The sequence below is a fragment of the Lygodium microphyllum genome, chromosome 11 (assembly GCF_053477565.2).
Source record: "Lygodium microphyllum isolate KBCC chromosome 11, Lygodium_microphyllum_v1.1.10, whole genome shotgun sequence".
NCBI classification, from domain to species: domain Eukaryota; kingdom Viridiplantae; phylum Streptophyta; class Polypodiopsida; order Schizaeales; family Lygodiaceae; genus Lygodium; species Lygodium microphyllum.
Genome location: NC_141145.1, coordinates 91,721,933 through 91,738,596, shown reverse-complemented (window position 1 = coordinate 91,738,596; position 16,664 = coordinate 91,721,933). Strand labels below are relative to the sequence as shown.

Genomic DNA, 16,664 nt, shown 5'->3' with positions numbered 1-16,664 from the left:
GAGGCCCACTCGTCACAGCCGAGCACTTGAGCTCCTGTTTGGATTGTGGTTAGTGGAGCTACACATCATATGATTCTATAGAGAACATTTTCCGTACATGAGCCCTTGTAGCCAGGCGGGTCCACATAGGAAATAACTTATTGGTCAAGATTTAGGCTCAAGGTAGCGTCAGTTTTGCTACTGACAAAGGTTTGGATCTAGCTTCGCTAGACAGTGTATACCATGTCTTCTAGCTTGGGGTGAACTTGTTTTCTATTCAGCACCTTTGCCGGTTGGGGCTGTCAAAAGATGACGCATCAGCTAGACAATAGGGTTTGTGGGGAGGAACACGGAGTGAACTTGGCAAACATGGAGAAGAGAGAAGAAACTTTGATGAATGGAATGATGAAGTTTTGAATTGTGAAGTGAATGTGATACAAGGGAACAAGGGTACAGTAGCACATGAAAATGATGAAGACAGTCACGAATCACGAATTGCAATGTTCTCTTGAAGGGGTATAAGAGTAGTGGAGAGGCCGGAGAGAAGAGGTGATGGGTTGATTGAATCAGCCATGAGGAATGAATGAGAGAGTGGCCTATAAATAGACACAATTAGTCTAGGGTGGCGCTCCTTTTTGGGGCTGCAAACCCTAAACGCAAAACGCAGAAACGCAAAAATGCAAACTGCGAGTGAAGGGTTTCTCAACAGGGACAAGCAGTTTTCTTTACTGCGACCATAGTTGAGATCCTTGACTTTCAGACTGGTTTAGTTATTGCTCGCGGTGAGGCACTATCTAATTGCCTTTACCACATGACTCACTTTTTGACCGAGCTGATAGCTTAGGGCTCCATGTTCCATAGCATCCAGGCATTAGCCACATCTTGGGAGCCTACGAACAATGAGCGTCTTTGGCACTTTCGCTTAGGGTATATTGATTATGACTCCCTTTATGAGTTATCTCGCCGTTAGTTGGTTGAGGGCCTTCCTCGCCTAAAGCTAGCTTGCAATGTCTGTAAAGCTTATCAGCTCGGAAAGCAGCATTGTATCCCATTCCCTCATCAGTTCACACATTGTCGTGAGGAGCCTCTTAGATTAATTCATGTTGATCTTTGTGGGCCGACATCCACTGCCGCCTTGAATGGCACGATGTATTTCTTTTTGATAGTGGATGATCATTCTAGAAAAATGTGGGTGTACTTTCTTAAGTATAAGTCGGATGCTTTTACATATTTTTCTGCTTGGGTGCTACTGGTTCATAACCAAATTGGAGGTCGTGTTGGTTGCATGAGGAGTGATAGCGGTGGTGAGTTTATCTTCCACGAGTTTTCCGAGTTTCTACTAAAGCATGGCATCTCACACCAGCTCACCTCTACTAACTTCCCCTCTTAGAATGGAGTTTTAGAGCGTAGGAACCGGACAATCATGGAAATGACACGCTCTATGCTGTTCGTACTAGAGCTTCATGAGCGCCTTTGGATTGAGGCTGTTAACACTTTGATGTACATTCTCAACCGGTACCCGACTACGGCTCTTTTTCAGAAGACCTCTATGAGGCATTTTTTGGCTCTTGGCCTGTCATTTCCCACTTTAGAGTCTTCGGGTGTCGTGCCTTTATACACACGCCTCTTGATTCTATTGTCCACTTATCGAAGGATACCCTAGGACAGCTCTTCAACGCATATACCTATCACTTTGTTGTAGAAAAACTTCTTTAGTTAATTCATACTAGGCCATATTTAGCTTACTCAGTTAGCATACTTAGTTAGTATTTGACAGCACCTAGGATATCACATTGGATTGCATGACTTCTTGTGTTGCATTATTTACGGTGTACTTATTCTTATAGTATGATATATAGTTCTGTTTATGTTTGTAGGGGTACACTAATTCAAATTGGATAGGAGATCCGGACACCCAACATTCCCATGGCGGCTCTCTCTCTATCTTGGGTACGGCTCCTATTTCTTGGTCAAGCCATAAGTAGAAGACGGTGGTGGTTTCCATAGCCGAAATTGAGTACTGGGCTCTCTTCAATGGTACCATCAAGGCCATCTACCTGAGCAGTTTATTGGCGGCACTTCATTTTTCATGCGACTCTCCCACCATTGTCTACTACGACAACCAGAGTGCCATTGCTGTTGTTGGCAATCTGATCATTACACCATGGACGCGGCATGTGGGAGTTCACTTTCATTTTTTCAGAGAGCAGGTTGAGCTAGGCACTATCCGCCTAGAGTTTGTATCTACATCTGACAATTTTGTAAATATTTTGATCAAAGCGGTCAACCAGCAGGTTCTTCAGTACATGTTACCCAAGATTGGTTTGGGTACGCCCTCCTCTACTTCTTCAGCTTGACGAGGAGAGGGTGCTTCCCTGTTGCTTTCCCTTCCAGTTTGAGAGGGGGCGGCTTTTACTCTTGCCAGTGACAGTGATGTTGCTTACAACTTTTTAGACATTCATTTATTTATTCTTCTGTATTGTATTATGGACACTTGTAACTTTATCTGCATTGTCAGGATGACATGATTGTAAAAGGACACTTCGGCAAGTGAACAATTCCTTGCAAGGGCATTGTCCAAGTGGCACTGTTGCATTGTATCTTGCGTGGGCATAACATCTTGCATTACCCTTTGCATTATTCCATGCATTGACATTTTGTTTATGTAAACATGCATTTGTGCGCATTTATCTCTTTTCGGTCTTTTGGATTGGTCAACTTTGGATTCGCCATATTCGTGGCATTATCCATGGCAATCTCCAAGACAGTTTTTTCTTAGCTTGCTTGCTTGCTTTGCTTGTCTTGCTTGCTTCACATATTTACTATACCCACAACCATTTTCCTTCTTTACCGACACCTAGTAATGGTAGGGATAGTATGCTTACTTTGTGAAGGTCTTGGGTCTGACTATCCTTTATTACTCTCCTGTTTGGAGCACGGATACTCAATAGGACGGAAATAGATTTGAACTCCATACTTAATGCTAAACCTATGAGATTAAAAAAAAAGTTCCATAGCTGATTCCTCGTCTTTGTAGGGCTTGGTAGGCCACTAGGTAACTGACGTGCACCCTTTATTTGATGCCCTGTCCTCTTTGGGGTGATTACTTGGGCTCCCTTGGTAAGATAACCATTGTCTTTGTAGTCTTAGTAGGCCATTGGGCAAGCGACGTGCACCCTTTATCCAATGCTTTGGTTGCTTTAGGGTGGGACGCCTTGGGATAAAAGATCTTTCTCGTGGTACCGTTGTTGGGTCTGAGAGGGGTTGTTGAGCTAAAAATTCATTAACTTTACTTAAACAGCCCTAAAACTTGCTTAATTAATGAAGAAACCTTGTTTATTTAAAAGAAACACAATCCTAGAGAGTTTCTGTGTCTCATAAGCACAAATCCACTTGGAAGGCCCAAACTTCTATAAATACGTATACTGCCCTCCATTCAAATAATCTCGTTTTTATAGATTTCTAGTGTTTCAGCTTATTGCTTGCCCACAATCCGTTTGTGGAGTACATCTCAGCCGAAGTTGTACATTGCTGTCTAAATTAGTTGGTATCTGATTTCCAGCCCTCTTCTCGCAGTTTGGAGCTGATCCTAGCTAGGCGACTGCTAATCCTGCACAGACCTACTACCGTACTGCCTGCCACATCATTTGCAGCCTTTGTTTGGTAGTTTTCTCTCTCCTCCAGGTGTTGCCCAGCTTCTGCAGGCTGTCGCAAGGCTGTCTAGTCTGTGTTTGACAGCTTGTTGTCTCTTGTAGGTTGTCCTGCTTGTGTTTTTAGTCTTTCTCTCTGCTTATTGTCGTCTGCATCAGGTTCAATTTTTCACTGTTGCGTTTGTTGGTGTTCGATATTCGGAGGTTGCCTTGCTGCGATCAGGGATCCGTTTAGAGTACGACACACTCTCCAACTCATTACCCCTACCTTGATCCTTGAGATACATGAGTTTGAGGTTTAGTATTCATTCACTACATAGTGTGTTTGCTGCATGAGTATTGTATATTGAACTGTTATATTACTTTAGTTATTTTCTGTGTTCATTGTCTTCGAGTTATCCTAACCCTAACTGAGTTCTTCTATCACTCTGTGCTTTGTCGTTCGATTGTTATTTGTATTTCTGTGTGAAATTCGAGGTTTAATATTCATTCACTACATAGTGTGTTTGCTGCATGCGCATTGTATATTCAACAGTTATATCACTTGAGTTATTTTCTGTGTTCATTGTCTATGAGTTACCCTAACCCTAACTGAGTTCTTTTATTACTCTGTGCTTTGTCGTACGATTGTTATTTGTATTTCTGTGTCAAAGTATTTCTTTACAAAAGGATCCTCAATTTATCTGATTTTTGAATGCTCCAAAGAAGGATAGCAAAGGCAAGAAGAAGACGTCTTCTACGTCTTCAGGACAACAAGATGCACTGAAAATAATACCAAACTCTTCATTTATTAGCTCCCAAAGACGCTAATAAAATAAAACAGTTAGTACCTACAGGGCAAGGAATGCAAATGCAAGGCCATCATGCAAGTGCCAATCCAATGGATTTTGGACAGTCTGGCATATATGCTATGATGGGGCAGCCAGGATATTTTGATGGAAGCATGATTTTTCATGCTTTTACTCCTCCAGTTATAGACAGCTCTTGTATGTAGTGAATCTTGGATGTATTCAGCATGTATCCAAGGTATTGCACTGACAGCATGTTTGCCATGAGGTCACTACTTAGTGTACTAGTCACTATGAGGTGTATGCAGATGAGTGAGTTTCATCTAGGCACTGGAACTATACTTTTGCATCAACTTATAATCAATTTGACATGAATTTTGCCTCAATTTTAAGACAAATTCTGATAAGTTTCAGCTTAGTTTTTGATTAGCTTGAGAACTATTTATGGTCACTTTTTGGATTAGTTTTGCATCAGTTTTGCATTGATTGCTGGTTAGTTTTTGGAATGAGCTTGTGATCAGTTTGGAGTCACATTTGCAGCAGTTTGTGATTAGTTTTTAGATTAGTACATGATCAATTTATGATCAGATTATGCTTAGTTTTCAATGGTTTACATCTAGTTCCATGGACAATAGCATATGTTATGATGCCATTGATGTTTTGGCCATGGTTTATGCTATGCTATGGTTTGGTTTTGCTAGATGACTTGAGCTCATGAGAAATAGACATGTCACATGATAATCTGACAATGTTTTTTTATAAGATTCTTTGCGAGTCTTATAGTATATTATAATTGGTTGGTAATTGGCATATGGAATGGCTGAGCAACAGTGTACAATATTGTGTTAACTATGATGCCTTGTGGAAATTCCAATTCACTATTTTTCTTTTGATGCATTTGACAGTTCAATCGTGGACGATTGCAAGGATTTTTAAGGGGATGACTCTCATCATGAGAACATGTATTTTTGAAACCTCACTTAACATGTGGATTAATTTTAATCGCATGGTTAAGTAAATGTTGCACATGTGAGGTGCAAGTGGGGTTAGAGTAAATTTACGATCTTCGGACCCGAGAAAATCACGAGATGTCAAAGGTAAAAGTTTCTATAAGTTTTGCCGCACATGTACTTGGTTGCATATGGTGCGAGTTGTTGGTCTAGGTCATTCATTTGGCCATAAGTGTCAGTTGGTGACATTAAAGAAGTGACGTTTAATAGTATTTAACATTGATGTGATGGTCAAAGATAGCGTAGAGAGACTCGGGAATGAAAGTTGCCTAGCCAATTTAATTATCGGCCAATCTGATTATTTTTCAGGGCACTGAAATAATTATTAGATTAATTTTTAATATTTAATTATGGATAATGTTGAAAAAACCATTCGGGAAGGCTGCCACTTGTCGAAAATGCCCATGCAAGATCGAAAAACGTCTTTAGAGGTTGGAGAGAGGTATTTTTAGTGTATTCAGCCTACAAGAGAGAGTGAGGATATGTTACTGGTCTGATTTGCAGCCATTGGAGGACCTTCTGAGGTAGTTAGGTATAGTTGAAGATCAATCAACAGCAGACGACAACATCTACAGGCTGTTGAGACAAAGCAATAGTAGTAAATGACTCATTTTCTTCAATTCTTTGCGTCTACAAGCTGTTGAGATAGGGCAACAGCAGTAAATGAGAGATTTTCTTTAGTTCTTCGCAAGAAGAAAGTCTGAATTTTCTCTCTCCTTGGCATTTTCTCTCATCTTCTAGCCTTTCTATAGCCTTGCTCCAAAGATTGCAGCATTAAAAATACTAGAGGTTGAGAAATTTTAAATTTCTCTGCCATAAACCCTAATCTGCCAACAAAAAATAGGGTGTAGCAGCAGCCTCGAGAAGCATGCCAAAAATTGGAAGTTCCAAGACTTTCAATAGGTTGAAGCTGTTTTTAACCTATTCAAGTGGAGGGACCAGCAAATAATTGAATTTGGGGCATTTTCCATCTCCAGCAAAGCGGGTGAAGGCCAATTGATTGCTGGAATCAAAATCAGATAAAATACTTGTTGGTCATTTTGAATAGCAGGGGAAGTTGGAATACCGAAAGGGATTGGGAGAATCTCATTGTACATCAACTTCTTTTTTAATTAAGTTAAATAAATACCGAAAGGGGTACCAGTTTTGAGGCCAATAGGGTGTCCAATGTCCAAGATTGTATGGTAAAGTGTACTTTTCAGTTTTGTGAATTTGTTAATTGCTGTAAATAGTGCTTAATCAGGTTATTTACCACCCTATTCGAGAAGGAAGATTGGTTATAGTAAGACTTTTTAAACTATTAACAATGCCAATGGAAATGATGTCTCAAGCTTTTTCCAATGGCATGGACAAACATAGAGTAGAAGAATGTTGAGACGCGAGCAAGAAGTAAGTGAATCAGTAAATAAAATAATAAAAGAATATGTAGAACCTAGAGAGAATCTAGAAAAGTGAAAGAATTAGAAAATTTTTAGTGCAAAAACAAAATGTAATTAAGACTTATTAATCGGCGTCTAGGGATCATAACAAGGAAATGTGGTGTGATTATCAATATCTTAGCCGAAATATTTGGGAGTGAGATTATTAAATATGAAAATAAAAGGAAGAGTGAGAAAAGAGAAAGTTATCACAATTAATTAATGTTAATTTGGCCTTAAAATTAGAGAAAATGAGCAATCAATAAGATGGTTATTTTTTCCTCTTTTAATCTAGTTAAGATATGATTAAGAATTAATTCAAACTTGATTGATGTTCACGTGGGAAGGTAAAGCATAGCCAATAGGCTTAACGTTTTGTATATGGAATCGCTTAAGCATTATTTGTAAGTACTTTTGCTATGACAAGTAAAGGAGCCCCTTAGAGCCATCGCGCGTGATGATTTTACCAAGAATATGTGAGGCTTGCCTCATGTCCTTTATCTCAAAGTTCTTCTTAAGCTAATTCTTCAAAGTATCCAACTCATCATGAGCTCTCCTAGCAATCAACATAGCTGAGAGACATAGTATATATTATCAGGTGTAGCAAGATCCAGGCCTTGGTTAGTGGCAAACCCGATGTGATCGTGAGCTTAAATCTTGATCTAAGAGTTGTTTCCAATGCAGACTATCTCAGCTACAGGGCTTGGGAGATGAAAATGTTCGAGATGGGAGTCATAGGGAAATGTTTTAGGTTCCCTGTGTCGAATAAATGTGTTGAATCGAAATGAAGAAAGAGATGATTTGCCTACTTCAAATGACCTTGGGATGAAGAATTTGAAGGAAAAGAAGGGAGAAAACTTACAGGTGGGCTAATTAACCTTTTGTACTCTTCTCCTTTCTTAGAGTTCAAAAACAAAACTATGTCTTCTTCAAGACTAAGAAACTAGTACCTGGATTGCATGGTTCCTTTTTCATGAGAATCACCAAAATCTTGCAGAAAAGAGGAAGTGAAATCAAAAGATTGAGAAGTATGAAATTGTGTACTTGGCATGGGAGTAAGTAGGGTAGAGATGTGAATGCCATAGATGAAAGAGGTAGAGAAGTGAATGGTATGGATGTAGATGAGAGAGGTAGAGAGATGAATTGTTTGTACTCGATGCCCGTTTGCACGATAGGATGGCCAGTCCCTTGTGGAGCTTTCCTCCTTCGTTCAAAATCATTAGAGCGGTGCATCAAGTATAAAGGGAAAAACTGAAATTTACCTTCAAGAAGTTGTTCAGCTTTTAAGTTGCTGTTGAGCTCAATACATAAGAATCCCTTGTGGAGCTTTCCTTCTTTGTTCAAAATCATTAGACCGGTACACCAAGTCTAAAGGGGAAAACTGAAATTTACTCAAGTTGTTGTTGAGCTCAATACATAAGAATGAGGCCATACTTAGCTCGTGATATCTCTTAGGGTCTTTGGACTCCATGGTAGTTCAATGTCTCTTTGGCCATGTCAGAACCTTGCGGAGCAAGCTATGAGACCTACTCTTGCTCGTTTCTCGATGGATTTGGCTCGGAATAATGAAGCGGTGATATAGTGTTCAAAGTCAACTTGCTCTCCTATTGTTTCTACTTTTGTGGAGAGCTTTTAGATCAAAAGCCTAGGATTCTTCCAAGAGTACCTAGCTTTGATACTATATAAAGAAATACCTTAATACAAAGACATAAACACAATTGTACAATAAAGCACAAACTGATAATAGAACACAAATAGAGTTGGGCTAACTTAGAGACAATGAACATAGAGAATAATTTAGAATGAATGAATCTGAATAATACAATGCTCATACAACAAACACATTATACAGTGAATGAATACTGATCCTTGAACTCTTGTGTTGTAAGGCTTGAGGTAGAGATAATGAGTTTGAGAATATGTTGTACTCTAATGCATCTCGAAACGGAGCAAGGCAGCCTTCGAAGATTTTTTGGCAACAGCAAACCTAGCAACCTGGATGCCGGATCTACGCCAGATAGCTAGAGGAGAGAGAGAAATTGTTAATGCAGCTTTTAGGATAAAGGTGACAAGCAGTATGACACGAGGAAGGTCAAAACATAGAAAAATGATTATGGCAACAGTTGTGAAGATTAAACATAGCCTCCAGGGTCAAAATGCAGCTTGTGTGTGGGGCCGCATGGTGAAGATGCAGCAAATGCAACCTAAAACATGCTGCAAGACTATAAATGCAGCCTCCTGGGTGTGGGTGATAGCTAGCAGCAGCAGTAGGAGCTGAAGACTACGAAGGGAAGGCTTGAATTAGGTGCGAGATATGTGTAGAGAGCGTGGAGCAGCTTTGGTTGAGATGTCCTCCATGAAGAATGGGGTGTGGGCAGTGAAGGTTTAGCACATAAAACGTGCAAAAACGAGATTGGACTGAGTGGGAGGGTAGGTTGTCCATTTATAGAAGGTTTGGGGCCTTCCAAATCAGGGTTTACATGTGGGAAATTGAAACTCTCTTGAACCGCGTCTTTTTAAAAGAAATGGTTAAAATTCATTATTTAACTTGAGTTTTGGGGACTTTAATTAAGGCTAATGATAATTTAACTCAGCAAGTCTTTTACTACTATATGTCGCATCCAGTCGTTCTGAGTACAGCTAGCAGCCACTACCTTTTGTCCTTTGTCAGCTTTGTCGCTTTAATGGGTCTTCACCTTTTGCTTCTCCATGAGGTCTTAGTCTTCTACGTCCATGTCCAAGTTGGCGTCCAGTCGCTCTCAGCATCTTCAGTGCTTTGGCACCCAACCACTCACCATATCATTCTTTCCATGTCAACATGCACACTAGTACAAACACAACCACCACCCGACAACCTTCGTATGGGCAATCCAAACCTCCCAACAATCACAACATATTACCTTCTTATGGGCAGCTCATAGCATGATAGAAGGCATTGAAGTCTCCCAAAAAAGCCTCGTGGCCTGAAAATAGCCTTTGAAGATGATGCGCACTTCTCTTTAGGAGGTAACTATGGCTTCGCTTTTCATCACTATGGCCCATTGTGGCTTCAAAAAACATGTGCTTTGTGTTCATTGAGCCATTTAGGGCTTTGTCTTGATTTTGCAACCTCAAAAAAGTAAAAAACGAAAAGCTTAAAAAGCTTCGGTTTTTATATTTTTAAGCTTTTAGCTTTATAAACCAATTTTTAAGGCTTATATAAAAAGCCCAAGCCCCCTTTCATATGCTTTATAGTTCCGGAGGGTTTTAGCCTTAGTTCACATGGACTCTAGTCCTCTTTATCAAGACCAACACGTTGTAAGTTTACCATCCATGCCAATGTGTTCAATTCAGGCTGCCCTGATGACACCTTGATACAAACTCTCGCTTTCCATTGTCTTGGATGACCATGTGACCTTGAATGCTGGCCAATTGCACCTTCATACTATCAAGGCGAGGTCAGCTACACCTATTTCTTAACCCAAAATATCAGGCCTTAAAGCTTTGAGTCAAACTATTATGTGTCTACACTGAAAATTCAAAGTTGCTTATAGTTGTTGCAGTACTAGGTAAACCTTAGCTAATTGATAGGAAAACCCTAGCACAAGAAACTAGAAACCTACAGCAGCTAAGGCCCAGAAATTTCCCTAGGGCAGAAAACTTACTCATTCCTTTCTTGTTGAGCTAATCAGTGTGTCTTGTCCCATCCTTAGATTCATGTAGATACTTAAAAAAATGCCTCATAATTGCTTTGCACTCACCTTTAGACTTGTTTGTTGGCCCAATCTGAATCTGAGGGAGCCTATCACTGCAAGTGGAGGTGGATTACTAGGCCTTTAATTATGCTATCCTAGAGTTGTACTACCTTCACCAACTTCTTTAGGAGTCAAGGAACTTCTAGGGTCAAGCTACTTCCATATTCTACAGATAGGGTGCCATTGCTTTTACTAAGAACCTGATTTTATTTGAGACCAAGTAGGGGGAACATTATTTTGACTTGTGATAATGTTGTTGGGGGTCAAAGGCCGCTTGTGCCTAGCTGCCTAGCTTTACTTGTACTCACTTCCCACACATCACACTACATGTGGTGACTGCTCGTCAATTTCACTTTATTCTTTATTCTTTCAATGACAATAGAATAAGGGAAGGTATGTCACACATTGTGATTGTTGAGTTCCCACACATCATCTTGCTCTCTCTTACTTGAACTCCATAGCTCTTGCTTCTCTCTCACTTTCGCTTGTGCTTCCACTCTTGCGCAACCTTTCAAATGTAGCGGATGTTTTCGAAGGCATTGCGCATCAGCAGCCTTGGAGATCTTTTCTATCCAGACCTCTATGATTGTGCTGTTCTTTGGTGAAAGGGGGACCATGTATGCCCCTTATTTCCTTCTACATATGTTTGTTTATAGCCCCTCAGCTGATTTAGGTGCTTCCTTCCCGATATGTTACTGAGAGCAGGTGTTGTACATCAGTTTCCAGCCCCATATCATGGGCACGTGTGCCATGTGACATCATTTAGGTCAGACCAAGTTTCTAGTCCTCTAGCAGGTCATCAATCTTTTCTCTCAGATCTAGGGTGGCCTGTTCTCTATTAGTGCCTATTTTTAGGCGACCAAACTTGTACATAGTCTCCAATATGTTTTATGCTAAAGTTTCACAGCTTGGGAAACATGCTCATTTCTGCCATTCTCTTGCGAATTGCATCCAATCAGTTGGTCATTGCAGCCAGCCATGTTGAGAGTCTAGAGACAATGCATGGGTTCACAGAAAGATCTTGAGTATGGAGGTGATGAATGTTTTGACTCTTGCTGGCAGCTGGTAGGTGCCAACTAGTGAGTGTGGTGCATTTTGTTTGGAAATCACAAACATCTTATCACGTAAAGTTTTAAAAGTTTTCACCTTAACAACAATATCATGTTGTGGCATGGTTGTAGAGACCCATCTCCTGTGTGTATAGGGAAACAAGAATATACCTATCATCTTAGGTTATAACATCCCCCAATCCATACCTCCTCTCGATTATTGAAACACAAGGTTAGTTATGCTCAACCCCTCTCTGCCGCATGCTCAGTTGTTGAGAGCCGAAAAGACAACCGGATTCCTAACACCCGTCAATATTATCCTCACTGCCACTTGTATAGAGTTTGTATGCATTGACAGGCCCACAACCTATGCATGCAATGCACCTTGTCACCTGTCATACAAATGTTTGCACATAGATAACCTACAATTGTTTTTGAAAGTCTGTTTCTTGATTCCAAAATCTGTTCCACTTGACTAGTGTCTTTGTTACATCTGTACAAATTCTTTAAATCTGGTATTCCATAAGGCACTCATGAATGTAGCAAAATGCTTGTAAGTAGTTTTCAGCAGCATAATGTTCACCCCTCTGACTTAATTTGTGTTCACCTATACACATATTTCACTTCATGGTGGACCCTGATGTAAGTATAATGAATATGCTAAAATGCTTGCTCCCTAATTGTTGCCCACATATAATAATTATAGTACCATTGACTCAAATTTCCAAATCCTACAAAAAAGGCTCTTAAAAATGTGCTTGGAAGCATGGCGTCTCAATTGTGACTATTACTGCTAGCCCATGTGCTGTTGTTGTATTGCAAGTACTGAAGATTATAGTTACATGTTTCCAAAGATTGGATGTATCGACAAACCTATTGTGCTGCAGCAATCGAGTATTTCAAGTCCGCTTTGTGTTAAGGCAAGAATGTTGGTATTGATTTTCTTGTAATCATAAATGGTTGGCCGGGTTGAGGTTTACCTTGCAGAAACCGCATCCCTTGTCATGTTTGAAGGTAATGCCATTTGTGGGTTATAGGCTTGCCCTACGGTGTGAAGTCGTTAGGTGGTTGGCCTGTCACTCTGGTTCTGAATATTTGTCGTGCAATCTCCTGTTTCATAAGGAGAAGAACATCTGTGTATCTGGTTTATCTTGGTTGTGGTGGTGGTGGTTCTGTTATCTTTATACTTTCTCGTTTGTTGAGTTTCACATGCTCTTCTGGGCAGGACGGCAGCAGAAGGCAGCTACCTATGGGCCCTGAAACATCTGTACTTGTCCAACAGATTCGCCACAAATTAGCAAGCAAGCACATTTGACTGTACAAAAGGTATTCATAAACATGGTGTGTCGTCTGGCTCTTGAGAGATTTCATGCTAATAACAAGCCATGTTTGTTGTATCTGAACACTACTGTCCTCAGTTGTTTCGACTGATCTATTTTGGCAGTGGTTTTCTGATGTGTCGATTTTTAATTCACGTTATTAAAAATTTGAGGTGAAACCGGGTGTGTGAGATTTCAGATATAATTGGGAACGGAATCCCACCAATATATATATATATATATATATATGTATGTATGTATGTATGTATCAGGGTCCATGGGAGAATGCTGTATGGTTTTCAAGTCCTGTTTATTAGATGTCTCCGAATAGACTTTCATGTCTCGTTTGAAAGTCTTAGCGGGAAAGTTTTTAAGAGTAAAGGGGCCAATAGATTGACATTTAATGGTAACCCTATTGGATCTTTTTATTCAAGTGAGGTATATGACATTTTTAAATATTTAAAAACTATACTAGGCTCCTGGCCCTAGGACTCGCACAAGCATGTATTAGTAGGATGCTTGGAACCCCCACCAACCCTCCACCTACCAAATACCTTTCCTAGAAGTTGTATACTACAGCTTAAACTTCATGTAAGCATGGGTCATTAGGGCTCTTGTAATACAATGGTGGACACATTTGCTTTTTAACCCCACAAAACTCATGCGAGTAACTTTTTGATTCATTACTTAGTGCTTTAAAGAGCAATGGCCATATTTACACCAATTGAACTACCTCATAATGATTTGAAACACCCACATATAGTCAACTTGTACTTTGGATCACTCAAGTTTTGCATACTAGCACTTAATTAATGCTTGTAAGCGTAGATAGTGTGTATAGATTGCTCCAATTTAATACATATGAACTCAAAAACTCATCATAATTTAGAGATAAACAAGGAGAAAGATGTAATAATCAAATGTTTGAGGTGCTTTGATTGTATGCAAAATATGAGAGAGAGAGAGAGAGAGAGAGAGAGAGAGGAATCTATTATACAATTAAAAAAAAGTAAAGAAGAAAAGAGAATAAGAGAAGGTTTGGGATACATTGATTTTTTTAGAGATGAATCTATTAAAAAAGTCAAAGTTGAGAGAGAGCCATATGTGGTACATTCAATTGGAACAATGCTCCATAGGTGGCCCATATGCAAGATGAGTGAGAGAAAGAGTGTGTCAATTTGAAAAGTAAAAGAAAAAAGAGAATAAAAATGGTTTGGGATGAATCCATTGCATACCATGTAGGGTTGGGTTACTCTCTTGTCAAGTTTGGTAGATTCGAAGAGTAACATGAAGGAGCTAGTTGTGCGACAAACAATTCATCACTTGCATTTTACTAGGCGATTGAGCAAGATTGACATTTGGTAGTATATTGGTTATGATCAAATGTATTTTTTGCATCAAAATATTTTCATGTGAACAAAATACTTTACCTTTTAACATGTTTTTGGGTATATGGTCAAATATATTTTTATTAGATTTTAAATAGGTGATTTTCAAATTGTTGATTAGATGAAGAGCACTCAGGGTTTTGGAGGCAATTATATTTAATCGGCAATGTGTTGTGCAGCTTGAAGTGTTCTTCCAAAGAAGAGTACCTTACGAAACATTTAAATTATATAAATCCAAACAAGCTACTTCACTAAAGTATAAAATATAGTAGGTTTGACAATTTACTATGTTGCACACTTGTAATATTGTAAAAAAGTAGCAGCAACAAATAAATGCATAAGAAGATGCTATCAAAGTAGTATGTTGAAGAGCTAGCATGAGTCTCTTCATTGTTTAACAATTACGGGGAAAGATCCCATTCCCTCATTTGCATTCAAGAAGGATTTGTATTTTTCTTCACTTCATTGGCTTGATGAATATGGGAAAGAAGTTTTAGCTTTAAAAAACTACATTTTGAAAAATAGTGCCAACCTTAGCAGTTATCGCAATTTCCAAATGTACTTTTGCCTTTAATATAGTCAAGTTTGCAATCATAACAATGAAACAAATTGTCAGATTGATATTCACAATTGTTGCTAACTAAACTAAACTAATGACTAACTAAGTGAATATTAAGTACTAATTATGCTTAAGTATTGCACAATGATCTAAACTTATAGGACTATTATTACCTAGCTAAGTTTTGCATAAATGATGCATATTATTGTTATTATGTTAATCTATCAACTCAATTAGATAGGATTAACTAAACAATTTGGCGAAATGGTATTGTTATGTTAACCTCTTAACTCTAATTACCTATAGTTTTGTTGTATGGTATTAACTTATCATATTCAATAACTATCTAATAAGTGTCTATACTAATTAAACTAAACTCTTATTTAACTAAAGTACTCTAGCTAGTAATTAGCTAATGATTAGTAATTAAGTATTTAGTAAATTAATTATGGATAATTACATGAATTCATTCATCTATTATGGATGCAAAACAATCTCTCTTTATTTTTAGGAGTAATACCTTTTAAACCCCTAGGTCCATGAGGTAGCACTTATGGATGGAGAGTTTTGGATACTTTCATTGAAAGAAGGCATTATCTCACCCTCAAGGTAGTGTCTCTAGATAACACCACCTTGAGGGAAGGTTTGGATACTTAAGACTCTCATCTTTGGATGATTGGGGTCTACACTCATGGAGCCTAATATCTTAACATAGACTTTCACCTTTGGAGGACTAGGGCCAACACTTACGTAGCCTAAGATCTTAACCTTTACTTACCTAGCCTCATAGCTTGACTATCAACCTTATGTATTAACTTAGACTCAAACCTTACTACCTAGGGCCCCTCATTTTCAAAAAGTATTTGGTTAAAGTAACATCGAGTCTTTTGCAATCACATTTTCTATTAAGATCTCATGCTTGCACAACATTGAAGTCCTCACCTTGGGAAGCCTAGGCCTCATGTAGTCTAGACACTGGTGTTCCAACTTCTAGCAGGTCCTCATTATCCTTGCTTGTTGATGTCATGATCTACTTAGATTATGCCTGATGAAGCTATTTTATGGTTGTAGCGGTGGTGACTACACTCTTGGTCAACTCACACCCGCTTTTGTTGAATCCATTACCTTTGAAAGTGGTTGCTTTGCTTGGGTGAGCACACTACTTTTATTTAAAGAGTTTGCAATAGTGGACTTGTGTGCGTAAAAAACACAGAGAGAGAGAGAGAGAGAGAGAGAGAGAGAGAGAGAGAGAGAGAGAGAGAGAGAGAGAGAGAGAGAGGTCTTTGTAGGCAGGGCATCAATAATCCACATGGCACGACAAATATTATCAAGCTCTTATAGTTGGATAGTGATCCACATTATAACAATAAGAAACAAGTGCCTGAGACAATTGGCTTTGATGAGCATTGGAAGATAACATTGCACCATGGCAATCCTTGTGTACACAAGTGTACTCTCAACAACATGCATGTAGACATAATTATGAGTGGTACCAATAATGTATAAATTTTTTTATGGTCCTCCAATGATCAACCCATATCGTGATTATGAGTGGCCACTACGAATTCAATGTTCAATTGCAGAATCTTTTGCTTAGATTAGCGATGAACACACAACCAAATCTAATCATGGTTAAATCTTAGCTTTTGACTAACCAATAAGTGCAAGGTCATACAAATCCATTGTCATTAGCTATAAGCATTCACTCAATGCAGTACTAGGAATGACCAGTTGGATATGCTTACTTAAATTCTCTTGACTATAGCGGTT

The 16,664-nt window shown here is 39.0% G+C and overlaps 1 protein-coding gene across 11 annotated transcripts in view; it reads left to right on the top strand.

Annotated features, from left to right (window-relative positions):
• HINT3 (histidine triad nucleotide-binding 3) overlaps nucleotides 1–14,801 on the top strand; it is a 94,571-nt gene extending 79,770 nt beyond the window's left edge. For 2 of the 11 annotated variants that reach the window (XM_087687832.1, XM_087687833.1), the window contains one exon: nucleotides 12,854–13,727. In XM_087687832.1, the coding sequence (XP_087543958.1) occupies nucleotides 12,854–12,943 (90 nt within the window). In that variant the 3' untranslated portion in view covers nucleotides 12,944–13,727. Of the gene's footprint in view, nucleotides 1–5,322; nucleotides 5,515–12,853; nucleotides 13,742–14,514 lie in introns of those variants that run through there. The other 9 variants (XR_015692369.1, XR_015692368.1, XM_087687836.1 and 6 more) reach the window with 9 other exon arrangements.
• Nucleotides 14,802–16,664: the final 1,863 nt, after the last annotated feature.